The sequence below is a fragment of the Trachemys scripta genome, chromosome 1 (genome assembly GCF_013100865.1).
Source record: "Trachemys scripta elegans isolate TJP31775 chromosome 1, CAS_Tse_1.0, whole genome shotgun sequence".
Lineage (NCBI taxonomy): Eukaryota > Metazoa > Chordata > Testudines > Emydidae > Trachemys > Trachemys scripta.
Window position 1 is genome coordinate 307,252,602 of NC_048298.1, and position 16,115 is coordinate 307,268,716.

Here is a 16,115-nt window from a genome sequence, read left to right on the forward strand (position 1 = left end):
ATCCAATAGCTACAAGCTGCTCAGTTTTATGCAAATGAGGTACGGTCCTCAGGCTCCTGGCAAGGTGCCAAAGTGGCCCTCAGTTGGGCAAAATTTGGATACCTCTGTAATACTTATTTTGAAACCGATAATAATACCTTCACTATCCGCGCCACATAGGGAAGAAACTTGATATCGAAGACAAGCTTTGCTGTCCATTGTTCGAGGATTTTTTTTCCACTGTCTAAAAACGGTGCCAAAGGAAAGTCTTAAGTGCTGCTCCACTGTTTTCAGGCCAAAATATTTAGTGTTAAAGTAGAACAGTGTATTCAAAAGAGCAAATGGAGAGTGTGATCCTAGCTGTTTTATCCTCCAAAGATAATCTTCTTCAACTCGAGAGAATATTGACCCTTCCGGGGGGGAAAAAATGTATTAGAGAAAATACAATGAGGCAAACAACCCACATTTCAAAGAATCAGCAACTTCTATCAACGGCAAAAATCAAACAAAATGTTCAATATTCAATGGAAAACTGCCCACATCCCTAAGAGGAGAAATTGAAACCCACTGATTCAGGAAGAGAAAACTGCAATTTCCACATAAGCAAGAAACACAAGCAACACTTTTTTTGTTAAACTATTTCAACAAGATTCTTAAATTGTCACTCTCATAACTGATGCCACTTCATAAAAAAGTGAAGGTCAGAGAAAGTGACCAACCTTGGGTCCTTTCATAACAAAACTCTGTTTTTGGGTTGGGTTTTTGAGTTTTTTGGCACCTGTAAGGGCCCCTGACTGACCCTCTCAGTTTTCTGATCGCAGGTAGACGCCTCATCCAGAAAAGACTCCTATATCACTTTAGGTGGAGAAGTCAGCTAGGGCAGCAGTTGCTACCTAAAGAGGCTACAGCAGACCTAAGATCACTGGAGGAAAGGGAGAAAAGAAAAGTGCACCTGCCTCCTTCTCATGGGTTTGCGGTAGAAAAATTCTAGTGCAACTTGACAGTCCACAATCTCAAGAGGGAAGAAAGGAGAGGGGCTGGGAAATAGCACTTTTACCCCTTCCTCTATTCCCCAAAAAGAGAGATAGGGAGAGAAACAACCCTACACTCCAGAAATGGGGGACAGTTGGGGAGGTCTGAGAAGGAAAAATTGTGACTGCCCCCATCCAACTGGAAGCAGGGGCAACCTTGAAAATAAGACTATAAACAGCCAGCTCCGAAGAGAGATGGGAAAGAGTGCTGTGGGAGTGTGGAGTACAGCAGGGAACACAAGAATTACAGAAACTGGTCTTGTGTGCTCAGTTCCCTGAGTGATGATGTTAGCTGGACCACTGAGCTTGTCTCTCCTGGCAGCACTCTGATATACTGGGAGAGAGGGCAGAGGAGACTAGAAATGAGTTCCTCTCCTACCTCATATTTCCCCCCCACACACCCTCCGAGACTCATCACAGGAGATCTGCCCATTCCTGCTGAGACTGAGAGGTTATGGGGGTAGGTGCATCACAGTAACCAAAGTGCCTAACTTTGCAGCCCCACTGAGCACCCTACAATGCTCTTCACACATACCAAACTCTCTCCCATCTTTTTTCAGAGGTGGGTTGTTTCTCCTCTTATTCTCAGGGCTGCTCCAGCTTCAACGGAGGAGTGATGACCACAAATGCTCCTTCACAGCCCCCAAGAGCTACCTCTCCCATTCCTGGGGTGGGGAACGATGGGGTTTGTTTCACCCCCTATATTCTGAAAAGGACCCAGATACCTTTGGGCAAAGAGGAGGCAGCACAAGTGATGCGCCTAGGCCTTCTGTTCGCTCCTCTGTTGGGTGTGTATGGCTAGTGCGGGTGTTCCTCCCCTAAACTGTACCAGATAGCTTACAGGAGTGAAGGGATACAGGTTCACCTTTCCCTGCCATTTCCTAAGTTGTCTTAGTGTTGCTACATCTTCTTTGCAGAGCTCTGCTCAGTAGGCTGACCTCATCCCCTGCAATGACGGGGGGGGGGGGGGAAGAGGGTAGCGGGAGCCAGGTAGGCAAGGTGAAAGACACCTACCGTTTTATTTATTTGTTTTAATGTTATCAATCACCATCACAAGGCACACAATATTTGTTTGTGTATATCTGCAGTATAGAGTACAGAACTGTTAACAGAAGACTGTACATGACAAAAAAGAAAATTACCATCTGGAAGTATGCTTGGTTGCCAACTTTTAAGGATTTTATTTAATTCCTGCTCAAATGTCTTGTAGCTTGGATTAATAAATATATTGTCTTTTCGATTGCTTCCATACAAATACTAAAAACAAGAAAAACAAAGAATATTTACTGTGTTGGGAGAATCAGTGACAAAACAACATATGTTATGAGCCGGCATTTCTTCTCACAAAACAATGAAATTTTCTAATAGTTTAGCAGTTGTAGGCTCGCTATAAAACAAAGTAGTGTAGCATTTAAGTCACATAACATCTAATATTGGGCACAACAAAATTAAAGAGAAAAGTATTGGAGAAAATATTAAAGATAAAAATATTGGTTTAATTAGAAGCCTAATTCACATCAATGAAAAGGATTTTTTTTAAAAAAAAATCTCTAAAAAACAAAGTATTTAGTTATGGCACCAACACTTATTTTTCATTTCCAACTAGGTCTTCAGAGTAGATACATTTTTAGCAGGATACATTTTAAATGTAAAGTGTGATTATTAACAATACAAATGACAGAATTACCTTTACTTCTAATACAGAGCAAAGAAAAATATTTACTCATGGTAATGATATGCAGCATTACAAGAAAATGATATGCAGCATTACAAGAAATGCTTGTTAGCCAGGCATTACAAGAAAGCCTTGGAAACAAGCCGGGAGAACTGGAAGTCCTAGCACAGTCAAGGAATTATGATGTGATTGGAATAACAGACTTGGTGGGATAAATCACATGACTGGAGTACTGTCATGGACGGATATAAACTGTTCAGGAAGGACAGGCAGGGAAGAAAAGGTGGAGGAGCTGCATTGTACGTAAGACAGCAGTATGACTGCTCAGAGCTCCAGTATGAAACTGCAGAAAAACCTGAGTCTCTCTGGATTAAGTTTAGAAGTGTGAGCAACAAGGGTGATGTCGTGGTGGGAGTCTGCTATAGACCACCAGACCAGGGGGATGAGGTGGACGAGGCTTTCTTCAAAAATTAACAGAAGTTACTAGATCACAGGCCCTGGGTCTCACTGGGGACTTCAATCACCCCAATATCTGTTGGGAGAGCAATACAGCAGTGCACAGACAATCCAGGAAGTTTTTGGAAAGTGTAGGGGACAATTTCCAGGTGCAAGTGCTGGAGGAACCAACTGGGGGCAGAGCTCTTCTTGACCTGCTGCTCACAAACAGGGAAGAATTAGTAGGGGAAGCAAAAGTGGATGGGAACCTGGGAGGCAGTGACCATGAGATGGTCAAGTTCAGGATCCTGACACAAGGAAGAAAGGAGAGCAGCAGAATAAGGACCCTGGACTTCAGAAAAGCAGACTGACTCTCTCAGGGAACTGATGGACAGGATCCCTTGGGAGAATAACATGAGGGGGAAAGGAGTCCAGGAGAGCTGGCTGTATTTTAAAGAATCCTTATTGAGGTTGCAGGAACAAACCATCCCGATGTGTGGAAAGAACAGTAAATATGACAGGTGACCAGCTTGGCTTAACAGTGAAATCCTTGCTGATCTTAAACACAAAGAAGAAGCTTACAAGAATTGGAAGATTGGACAAATGACCAGGGAGGAGTATAAAAATATTGCTCAGGCATGCAGGAGTGAAATCAGGAAGGCCAAATCACACTTGGAGTTGCAGCTAGCAAGGAATGATAAGAGTAACAAGAAGGGTTTCTACAGGAATGTTAGCAGCAAGAAGGTGATCAAGGAAAGTGTGGGCCCCTTATTGAATGGGGGAGGCAACTTAGTGACAGAGGATGTGGAAAAAGCTAATGTACTCAATGCTTTTTTTGCCTCTGTCTTCACCAACAAGGTCAGCTCCCAGACTACTGCACTGGGCAGCACAGTACGGGGAGGAGGTGACCAGCCCTCTGTGGAGAAAGTGGTGGTTCAGGACTATTTAGAAAAGCTGGATGAGCACAAATCCATGGGGCCAGATGCACTGCATCCGAGGGCGCTAAAGAAGTTGGCAGATGTGATTGTAGAGCCATTGGCCATTATCTTTGAAAACTCATGGTGATCGGGGGAGGTCCCGGATGACTGGAAAAAGGCTAATGTAGTACTCATCTTTAAAAAAGGGAAGGAGGAGGATCTGGGAAACTACAGGCCAGTCAGCCTCACTTCAGTCCCTGGAAAAATCATGGAGCAGGTCCTCAAGGAATCAATTTTGAAGCACTTAGAGGAAAGTGATCAGGAACAGTCAGCATGGATTCACCAAGGGCAAATCATGCCTGACTGACCTAATTGCCTTCTATGAGGAGATAACTGGCTCTGTGGATCAGGGAAAAGCAGTGGACGTGTTATTCCTTGACGTTAGCAAAGCTTTTGATACCGTCTCTCACAGTATTCTTACCAGCAAGTTAAGGAAATATGGGCTGGATGAATGGACTATAAGGTGGAGAGAAAGCTGGCTAGATCGTTGGGCTCAACGGGTAGTGATCAATGGCTCCATGTCTAGTTGGCACCGGTATCAAGTGGAGTGCCCCAAGGGTCGGTCCTGGGGCGGGTTGTGTTCAATATCTTCAATAATGATCTGGAGGATGGCGTGGACTGCACTCTCAGCAAGTTTGCAGATGACACTAAACTGGGAGGAGTGGTAGACACGCTGGAGGGTAGGGTTAGGATACAGAGGGACCTAGACAAATTAGAGGATTGGGCCAAAAGAAATCTGATGAGGTTCAACAAGGACAAGTGCAGAGTCCTGTACTTAGGACGGAAGAATCCCATGCACTGCTACAGACTAGGGACCGAATGGCTAGTTAGCAGTTCTGCAGAAAAGGACCTAGGGGTCACAGTGTACGACAAGCTGGATATGAGTCAACAGTGTGCTCTTGTTGCCAAGAAGGCTAACGGCATTTTGGGCTGTATAAGTAGGGGCATTGCCAGCAGATTGAGGGATGTGATCATTCCCCTCTATTCGGCATTGGTGAGGCCTCATCTGGAGTACTGTGTCCAGTTTTGGACCCCACACTACTAGAAGGATGTGGAAAAATTGGAAAGAGTTTAGCAGTGGGCAACAAAAATGATTAGGGGGCTGGAGCACACGACTTATGAGGAGAGGTTGAGGGAACTGAGATTATTTAGTCTGCAGAAGAGAAGAATGAGAGGGGATTTGATAGCTGCTTTCAACTACCTGAAAGGGGGTTCCAAAGAGGGTGGATCTAGACCAGGGATAGGCAACCTATGGCACACGTGCCAAAGGCGGCACGCGAGCTGATTTTCAGTGGCACTCACTCTGCCCGGGTCCTGGCCAACGGTCCGGGGGGCTCTGCATTTTAATTTAATTTTAAACAAAGCTTCTTAAACATTTTAAAAACCTTATTTACTTTACATACAACAATAGTTTAGTTATATATTATAGACTTCTAGAAAGAGACCTTCTAAAAACATTAAAATGTATTACTGGCACGCGAAACCTTAAATTAGAGTGAATAAATGAAGACTCGGCACACCAATTCTGAAAGATTGCCGACCTCTGAACTAGACTGTTCTCAGTGGTAGCAGATGACAGAACAAGAGGTAATGGTCTCAAGTTGCAATGGGGGAGGTTTAGGGTGGATATTAGGAAAAACTTTTTCACTAGGAGGGTGGTGAAGAACTGGAATGGGTTACCTAGGGAGATGGTGGAATCTCCTTCCTTAGAGGTTTTTAAGGTCAGGCTTGACAAAGCCCTGGGTGGGATGATTTAGTTGGGGATTGGTCCTGCTTTGAGCAGGGGGTTGGGACTAGCTGACCTCCTGAAGTCCCTTCCAACCCTGATATTCTATATGCTTCTATGATTCTAAAACTGGTAGACTGTGCAAGGCGCCTGAATATTCTGCAGTCTAATGTCTAATTATCTTAATCTTACAGACAGAAGTGGTTGCTCTTTTGAACATTGACCAAGAATTAATTATGAGGGCTATACTAGTATTAGACATTATCCTCTCTGGAGACATTTCTAAGAAATGGAGTATTGGCTTCTTAAAACTTCCACTTAAATATTATCTTAGTGAAAACAAGCCTGTTGCTAGTGAATACAATAAAACATGTGCTCACTTCTGGAAATGGCTTCTATTTTTGTACACATCCTTGAAATAACATTAAACACAGCACTCATTTATATTAAGCAGAAGTTCAGCATATCTTGACTACCTTATCTTTGCACTTAGTTTTATAATAGGGAAAAATGAATCTGTACACTTTCTTTGAAGTCTTAAGTTTCTGAATACACGGTACCTTAGTTCAGAGAATTGATTTGGAATGGATATACATTTACAAAAATGCTTTCTTGAAAACTTAAAGCGCTTACAAATATTTTCAATACCGCAGATATGCAATTCTGAATTTATTACAATTCTAAATCAGATAATGCAACAAGTCTGTATAAGAAATCTCAAGAGGATCCCTCCACTTATTTTTTTCCTTGTTTTGGTTAACACATTTACCTGGTCTTGAACGTATTGATGCTTTTTTCCAAGTGTCCCTTTAAAAAAAATATTCTTATGTGCTTTCAAAATATATCAATGTCAGAAAAACAAATACAAGTAAGGTTTCTACACAACCCCCATTATGCTCAAAGTCTGTACCGAACAGAGAATAAGACTCATCACTGCAGCACTATCTAGTCCCAACAACGATGGTAATTCTACTGGGGGAGAAGAAATGTTCTCTGTCCTTCCCTCCGCCTTCTCCAACAACCTGTCGGACAGTATTAGTACAAGTTACTAAAACACTGCTGATTAGATTTCCATGGGAATTTCCACTGTGTCTGAATGAAGGCTTAATACTGTTCTCAATTCATTAGTTTTTTTTTTTTTTTTTGCCTGCCTTGATAATTTCTCAGCTTTCTTCCTCAATATAAATGTTACTCCTTTGATCTGAAAAGAGCATACATTTCTTAATTTTCCGTAATATACTGATCTCTCAATTTAGTTTTCCTCCATAGAGTACTTATCTGGTTTATTTGAATATACAAGTCTGAGGTTTTTTTTCATATTAATTTTGTTTTATTACTAGCAAAATCCTTTAACAACTAATATCTGACATAAGCCTTCATAGCTTATCAAAGCCCCCTCTGCTTAAGCCCTTTAACAGTTTTCCTGGAAGTTATATTTATTCTCCATTCCATGGATTCCAGTCTAGGGCTGTCTGCTGGGAGGAAGGGATGTAATGACCTAAGAAATGAGTTAGGTTTTGTTTCACATAGGGACAATGGGATCAAATTTAGTACATTGTCACTTAAAAATATTCTCAGTGCTAGGCCCCAGGAGAAAGTCTGAACCTGCTTCTGCTTGTAGGGAAGGGGGAAAGGCACTTGAGGATACTTCCTTAAAATGCACAAAATCTGGCATTAACAAGATGTGTACTTGCTGTCACCCTGACTCTCATGTGTGTATAGCCTCTAATCCCCAACTCATTTTTGTCTTTGTGGACTGTAAGCTCTTCAGTGCAGCAACCAAGTCTTCCTATGTATTTGAATAGCATCTACCACAACTGGGCCCTAAATCCCACTGGGACCTATGGGCGCTATCCCAATTGAAATATGAAACACAAATACAAACAATAGTTGCAATGGCATGATCAATAAAGAATGCTACTCCAATGTCACAATATATTATTTTTGTATTAGGGTTCCTGATATTCATATCCATGCAAGACAAAGCACTAACTATAAACTTAAAATTAAATATATACCTAATATTTGCAACAGAAAAATAGGCAGGGTAGAAGAGATAAAAGAACAATTTGGAGAGAGTACAACTATTGGGAGAGCACTGTTTTATAAGCAGATGGCTTATTTTTTCAGTACTGTACATCTGGTTTTAAAAAAATTTAACAAGGGGTTCTGATGTCAGAGTGATAGAAGATCATGCAAGGACACTGGTGGAAAGCTACCTGAGATTAAACTACATTTTCTTAAAAACGTTGTATATTTTGCCAAATAAAGGATGTTGTCTTTTCCTCGTGATTGATATTTGGAAAGTTATCATCTAGCTCCCACTAGAAACTAAATAGTTGGAGAAGAATTTTTTAAAATATTTTTGATTGTTTTAGGGATTCGTTATTTGATTTCAGTCCCTTCCCTTAACAATAAGAAAGATTAGCTAGGGTGATAGCTGGTTAAAGAAGAGCTGGTGCTCTATATTAGACATATATATAAATGATGTTGGACTGACTGAAATTTTCAGCCTTATCGTTGTCAGCTCGGAATTTAGAATGTTTAAACTAAAGGCTGCTTTCTGCACCACAAACAGAAAATAAAATTGAGATGCCCCTTCAAAGATAAAAGTTATGGAACACCTTCTTTATCTAAGAATCTAATGGTCTTTTACTGTCTTTATCTAAAATGGAATTATAGTGGCTCTTTTCTGATCTGAAGTATGAAAGAATTTTAAATCACTTGGTATAACTATTAAACCTTTTTACATTCCCCAAAATAAGACAGGCTAATACTGCTCAGTATTCAGCAAAGGCAGCTCTGCCCAATAAGCATTCCACCACACAGCTGTCCCCTCCATCCACTAACGAATAAATTAGTCATCGTTATCAATGTTGCTTCCACAGTTTGTGAAAATAGTCATTTTCTGTGTAGATACAGTTAGTTAACGGTTTCATTCTGCTTGATCATTAAATCATCTTAGGCAATCCACACAAATTGCAACATTTGAAAAATTGTTTTTGTCAGACACAAGTGAATGTAAGTCAACTCATTCCTTACCTTCATTTAGCACAAGGTTTAAAAGTATCATGTTGTACCACCTTTCTTTCAAATTTCCAGATGTATTTGCAGTTCATCATCAAAACACACACCTTTCCATTATGTAATTTATATGATCTCTCTGCATTCCAAATTAACACAGCTCCTATGTTCATAATGCCTCCTAGCCACTTATCAACCAATAAATCCACATTTTCTTATCCCCAATTCTTTCATTAAAGTATATATCAGAGTCAAATCATCAGCTCCATAGTCTACTGCATCTTCTAGATTACTAACCTCCTGAATCCCAAGACACAGATAATAGATGCTGTCAGGTGTATAGTTCTCTCCATTCGGTCTTCGAATTTCATTGACAAAACGTGACAAGCCGTAGTTTAGCTCAGCTACAGTATGCGATAGCAGATCTTCCTTTAATTTCACAGATTTTGCTGTAAAATAAAGATAAAACAAATATAACATTACACAACAACATTAACATTACTTGCTATGGGAGGGGAAATGGTTTAGATCAGAAGTTCCCAACCTTTTTTTTTTCCCGGAGCCCCCCCCCAACATACTATAAAAAGTCCATGGCCCACCTGTGCCACAATAACTGGTTTGCTGCATAGAAAAGCCAGGGCCAGCGTTAGGGGGTGGCAAGCAGGGCAACTGCCTGGGGCCCCATGCCACGGGGCCCCCACAAATTACATTGCTCAGGCTTCAGCTTCATCCCCGAGTGGCGGGGCTCAGAGACCTGGGCTTCAGCCCCATACCGTGGGGCTTCAGCTTTTTGCCCTGGGTCCGAGGGAGTCTAATGCTGGCCCTGCTTGGAGGCCCCCCTGAAACCTGCTTGAGGTCCCCTAGGGGGCCCTGAACCCCTGGTTGAGAACTACTGGTTTAGACATTCTCTGTGCAGATTAATAAGTGAGTTCCAGTGTTGTACTTGATATATTTGACCTAAATTACGCAGCAAAACCACCAGATTCAAGGCTATGTTAATTGACTAGACTAGACTGTGCCATGATGGGAAGATTATTACCCACCGTGGAGAATTTACTGTCATGCCAGGCTGAGAAAAAGGTGGAGTAAGACAATAGCCCAAGGTATTAATTCAAATACAGGGCGTGGGGGAGGGAGGTTTCAGAAAGAATGGCTGCATTTCTGGTGTATATGGCTGTGCTAAAGCACATGAGAGACTAGCAGAAGAGGAGATTAGTGGCCCCAGGGGCCAAGGTAAATGCTGATACCAGAAGAGCCTTGCAGGAAGGGCAGCTGCATTCCATAGCTCCGAAGCCCACTTGAGCAGAGCCCCACAAACAGGTAGAAGCTAAAAGCTCTGCACTGCCAACTCCGTCCCCAGCTGAAGACCTCTTAAGATGTGAACTCTGGGGCTGGCTAAGAGATAAGGAGAACCAGGGGGCTGCTAGAAAACCAAGGGGCCACAATAAATGCTGACAACTAGAGTAGTCAATCCTGTTTCATACCAAGAGCACAAGACCCAGGACTCAGAATCTAGTGCAGAAGGTGTCTTTAGGAAAAGCCATGTTTGTGGGAACTTGGAAAAAGAGTTAAGCAGCCATTTTCAGAAATAAATAATTCTGTTGTACAAAGGGTTTGATTAAAACTTGAAAACAGTAGTTAATATTTTATATTAAGAATTAGTTTATAAAAGGTGAAGAGTTCACGAAAATATAAAAGTTCTTACAAAAAATTAAAATGAATTACAAATATGTGGGCAATACTTACTTGATTTCAGTTCCTCTAATACTGGCAGATCTTCATCTAGACTCCTAGTTTTTACCCAGTGTTTCCACGCATTTACACCATATGCATATTTGAAAGGAAAACTACACTCTGAATTCTCAGAGCTATCATCATGAGACTGGTATTCTGACACTGCTTTTCTCTTCACTCCCTGTCATTGAAATAAATCTGTAAATATTACTGCTTATTAAACTGATCTAACTTACAGTCAGTAATATTACCCTTATCTAAAAACATAGAAACTAAGCAAACTATAACGAACTGCCAGCCAGATTTTGAATTATAAAACGGAAGTAGCAATATTTGTTTCATTCAGCTAGAGTCAATAGGTGGGTCTTATACTGAAGACACTTCCAAAAACAGTTCTACCTGTGCTGACTCAGGTACTTCTAAGACACCTAACAAAGTGGTATCTAAGATAGATGAAGTTAGATGGACTTTTTTTATTATAAAGAAAGTGTTACATTAGTGAATCACACTAAGAAACACACACTCCTGGCACCACAGTTCACAGAGTAAGATTACAGATTAATTTTCAGGTCCTCATTTTGCAAATATGCAAATCAGGAAGTTAGAGGTGCAACTAAAAGCTGAGTCCATCATTCATTTTGCAAACCGCACCCAAAAACAGGGAGGCTGGACCTGACCCCTTTTGAAAATATACTAAATACTGAAAGACCAATTCCAGCTTGTGCAGGACCCATATTTAAATTCAGTAAGCAAAATATAAAGAAGGTTTCAGAAACCCTAATATTAATAGAATTTTCTTCATCATTTAAAAAAAAAATGCTATGAAACAGTTTGCTACACTACAGTTTGTGCTGGTGCCTCTGTGCCACAAGGGGAAACTGACTGGAAACAGACTATGAACAGACTAGAACAAAAGACTCTGGCCAATCTATTTTCAGTGCCTGAACTGAGTAATGTGCAAAAACGGATCTGAAGAGCATAAACAACGAAAGCCAATGATCAGGATGTTATAGTAGCATACATGTAAGGACATTTCTTTAGGAGTATTTATTAATGTTACACACTCTGTTTCAGTTATTTTGCACACTAAGAGTAGGACTGTCAGGTAAAGTAGTGCATCTTTATTAAACTTATGGACTTAGAGAAAAGAATGCCAAATCTTACATAGTTAGAAGTCTGAGGATTTTCCTTCTATAGACTGGCGATAATTGGCATATATGACATCTTTCCCCATAAAAGGAAGCTGGTGCTATTTCTTTAGTAATGTTCTTGCAATATTCTTCCAAATCTCTCCCTCCAAAAAGTGGATTTAATGCTCATAATGCATTTCCCTATTTCCCCCCAAATGTCTCATTTTATAGCTTTTCGATATTGACAGGTATAGGCATGGAACAATTCTCAGGTACCATCCCAAAATCTCTAGGACGGGAGTTAAAACATATGACAGTGCCTCTATAGGGTAGGCTCAAAGAACAGCATCAATAACAGTGACTATTTGCCTGGCAAATCATCAAAGTGTGTGCCATATATAAGGCTGTTCAGAAAAGAGGAAGTCACTCACCTTGTGCAGGAACGATTGTTCTTCGAGATGTGTCCCCCTCTGGGTGCTCCACTGTAGGTGGCGCTTGAGTCCCTGTGCTGCGGATCGGAGAACTCTGATAGCAGCGTCCACTCGGCCCGCACATACGCTGTCCCCCGCCTCATGCTCTGCTACGAGGCTAACTAGTGTGAATGGGTGAACTCCCCTCCGTTCCTTCGGTACTGCAGAGTCCCTGACAAGAACTCCGAAATACAGGGGAGGAGGGTGGGTTATGGAGCACCCACAGGGACACCCCTCTCGAAGAACCATCATTAGTTATTGTACAAGGGGAGTAACTTCCTCTTCTTCTCTGAGTAGTGTTCCCAAGGATGCTCCACTGTAGATGAATCCCCAATGGGAGGCTGGGGCTTCAGAGTCTAGTCTGTTATGGATGACAATACTGCGGAGCTGAAGATAGCGTCAGAAGCAGAGTCCCCAGTAATCGCACAGTGCTCGGCGAAGGTAGATGCAGATGCCCAGGTTGCTGCTCTACAGATTTCCAAGATAGGTACATTCTTGAGGAAGGTGACAGAGGAGGAAACAGACGTGGGGAGTGTGTGCGGATTCCAGATGGAGGTATTACGTTGAGAACCTCATAGTAGTATTTGATACAGTTTGAGACCCATTTGGAGAGTCTCTGGGCCAATATTGGTGCACCTTTAGACCTTCGCAATAAAAAAGAAGAGCTTAGGAGACTTCCTAAAGGCCTTTGTCCTGTCCAGATAAAAGGCCAGAGCTCTCCTAACGTTTAGCGTGTGCAGAATAGGCGCCCTGTTATCACGGTGAGGTTTAGGGTAAACAGTCAGGTAGTGAGTCCGTTTATGTGAAAAGACGAGGTCACCTTGGGAATGAACTTGGGGTCCGGTCTTGCCAAGGTGATTGCCGCCAGAAAGGCTGTCTTCAGCTACAGATATGTGAGCGAACAAGTAGCCATGGGGGTCAAAGGGCGGTTTAGTTAGGCTTTTTAGTACTAGATTTAGGTCCCATGTTAGGATAGGATGTCTGGGTTGGGGGAAAAGGTTTACTATACCCCGAAGAATCATTTTGCGGTTGGGTGTGAGAGCCCTCTACTTGTTGATGGAAGGCTGCTATGGCCGCTAGGTGAACTTTGAAATGAGAGCTGGTCCTGATTTCTTGGGAGTCAGTATATGATTTAAGACCACTGGAAGATTAGCAGATATCAGGAAAATTTGCCTGGAATTACACCAGACCTGAAACCTGGTCCACTTTTGCAGGTAAGTATGACTGGTAGACTATTTTCTACTGTAACAACACTTCCTGTACCTCCTCAGAGCAGTATCTTTCTATGTGCTGGAACCATGAAGGAGCTAGGCCTTGAGTCGGAGTATCTGCAGATTGGGATGAAGAGTGTGTCCTTTGTTCTGTGAGAGGAGACATGGAGTGGGTTGGAGAGAGATCAGAGGGCACGTCACCAGTTGTGACAGGTAAGGGTACAAACATGTGTCTTGGCCAGATGGGAGCAATCACTATGTTTGCTCTCTCTCTTTTTATTTTTAACAGGACTTTCAACAGTAAGGGGAATGGGGGAAAGGTGTAGAGAAGGTCCCTGTTCCACAGAAGAAGGAAAGCATCGCCCAAGGAGTGTTGTCCTATTCCTGCCATAGAATAGTGTGGACATTTTTCAGGTAAGTGGTGAACAAGTCTGTAGTTGTCTCCTCCACCTCCTGAACAGTATGTGCAGTATTGCTGAGTTTATCTCCCATTTGTGGTCATGTGGGAACTTGCGACTGAGACGGTCCACTATCAAGTTTTGTACTCCTGGAAGGTAGGCTGCGATAGTGTGATTCTGTGGGAAATGCACCGGTTCCATAGCTTTAGTGCTTCCACGCAAACGGAGGATGATCTGGCGCCTCCATGTCGATTTATGTAGTACATACATGCGGTGTTGTCTGTCAAGACTCTTGTGTGTGTACCCTTGATTAGTGGAAGGAAGTGGGTGCTGGCATTCCTGACCAGTCTAAGTTCGAGGAGGTTGATGTGAAGAGACATTTCCATGGATGACCACTTGCCCTGTCTCGTAAGATTGTTGACCTATGTGCCCCATCCTCTGAGGGATGCATCGGTGGTGAGGAGTAATGATGGGAGTTTGCAAGAAAGGGATCCCTATGCAGACATTTGTAGAGCTGAACCACATCTGGAGGCACCTCATGTGAATTCTGACATGAGGTACCACGGATTGGCCAGTCACCCTATATCCCAGGAGGTGGAGGCAGTGTCTGACTGATATTTGAGGGCTGATCTGTAGTGTCTCTATGAGCGTGACCAGTGTGTGCAACCTGTGCTGTGGCAGGAGCGCCCTCGCCTGTAATGAGTCAAGATTGGCTCCTATGAACTCTAAGTGCTATACAGGGAATGAATGTTGATTTTTGGACATTGATCTGGAGACCCAGTTCCGTGAACAAGTCTACAGCGGTTTGGGTAACCTGGTGGGCCTTGTTGAAGGAGCAGGCTCTGAGGAGACAATTGTCCAGATAGGGATAGATCATAATCCCCTGAAAGCATAGGTGAGCTGCCACTACGGAGAAGACGTTTGAGAATACTTGCGAAGCCGATGAGAGGCTAAAGGGGAGTACTCTCTATTGGTAATGGTCCTGGCCCAGTGTAAGGCTATGTCTACACTAGCACTTTTGTGGTTATAACTTATGTCGCTCAGGGGTGTGGTTTAATTATGTCGATCGGAGAGCATAGAGCAGGTACATGGGCTATCTTATAGCAGTGCAGCTACACTGGTACAGCTGTGCCACTGTAAGCTCTCTAGTATAGACATAGCCTAAATCTGAAAAATCGTCTGTGGGAAGGTAGGATTGATATGTGGAAATAGGCATCCTGCAGGTCGAGAGCTGAAAACCAATCTCCCCGTTTGAAAGATGGAATGATCACTGCTAGTGTGACCATCCTGAATTTTTGAGCTTTCACAAATTTATTCAGTGCTTTGAGGCCCAGTATGGGTCTCCCACCTCCCTTCTTCTTGGGTATCAGAAAATAATAAGAGTAGAAACCTTTGCTTTGTAGATCTAGAGGTATAGGTTCTATGGCTCCTAGATGGAGGAGATCTATTTCTTGTCATAATAAACTTGAGAAGGGTCCCTGAAGAGGGACAGGGAAGGGTGCTGGGAGAAGGTGACATGGACAGAGTTATCATCCATTATGGATGATTTCGAGGATCCTTTGGTCAGATGTTATTCATTCCCAATTGCTGTGGAACAAAGCAAGGTGGTATCCAGGTGTGTGTGATGGGTAGCTCAGTTGCAGTTGGTGTTGAGGGGAGAGGTCTGTCGGCTCCCCGACCAAGATGTCAAAGCTGATGTTTTGAGGTGGATGTTTGTGACAAGGAAGACTGTGGCCTGATGGTTTACATTTGGAAAATCTGGATTTTTCCTTTGAGGCTCATAATAGTGTTGAGTTGGAAAATGTGGAGTGCGGGATTTATGCCTGAGGCTGCAGGTTCATGGTTGTTTTCTTTGACCCATAGTCCTTACATGTTAAGAAAGAGAAGCTAAAGAAAGCTCTACAACTAAGAGAAAAGTATTAACTAATTACTGAAGTGCTAAGAGAGAGATAATCTGAAGAATGGACTGCTAATAGCTCCATCTTTAGCCAGGGTTGTTGAGAAGGAACTGAGAGGAGTTGGCCCATGAGTGCTACTTGCTTCATGGCAGAGCATGGGGTGGGGGACAGTGTATGTGCAGGCCAAATGGACACTGCTACCAAAGTTCTCCAATTGGCAGTGCAGGGATGCAAGCATACCTGGAGTGGAGCACCACAGGGATACTATTCGAAGGAGAAGACTAGGAAAAGAGCAACCCAAACACTGCACCGTCTTAAAAAGAGAGCAAGCAAAATATCAATGGCCCCATATGATTTACAAGATACACAGGGACTTTTGCTAAATTCTTCTCCCATGCACACATGGACAACACAGTCTTAGTTTTGC

The 16,115-nt window shown here is 42.5% G+C and overlaps 1 protein-coding gene across 13 annotated transcripts in view; it reads right to left on the reverse strand.

Moving 5' to 3' along the window:
• Positions 1–16,115, reverse strand: part of ZMYM2 (zinc finger MYM-type containing 2) — a 185,597-nt gene that overhangs the window by 5,127 nt on the left and 164,355 nt on the right. For 12 of the 13 annotated variants that reach the window (XM_034758789.1, XM_034758797.1, XM_034758798.1 and 9 more), the window contains 4 exons: positions 10,594–10,762; positions 9,145–9,296; positions 2,153–2,267; positions 138–389 (listed from right to left, as the gene is read on the reverse strand). In XM_034758789.1, coding sequence (XP_034614680.1) covers positions 138–389; positions 2,153–2,267; positions 9,145–9,296; positions 10,594–10,762 — 688 coding nt within the window. Of the gene's footprint in view, positions 1–137; positions 390–2,152; positions 2,268–9,144; positions 9,297–10,593; positions 10,763–16,115 lie in introns of those variants that run through there. The other variant, XM_034758799.1, reaches the window with a different exon arrangement.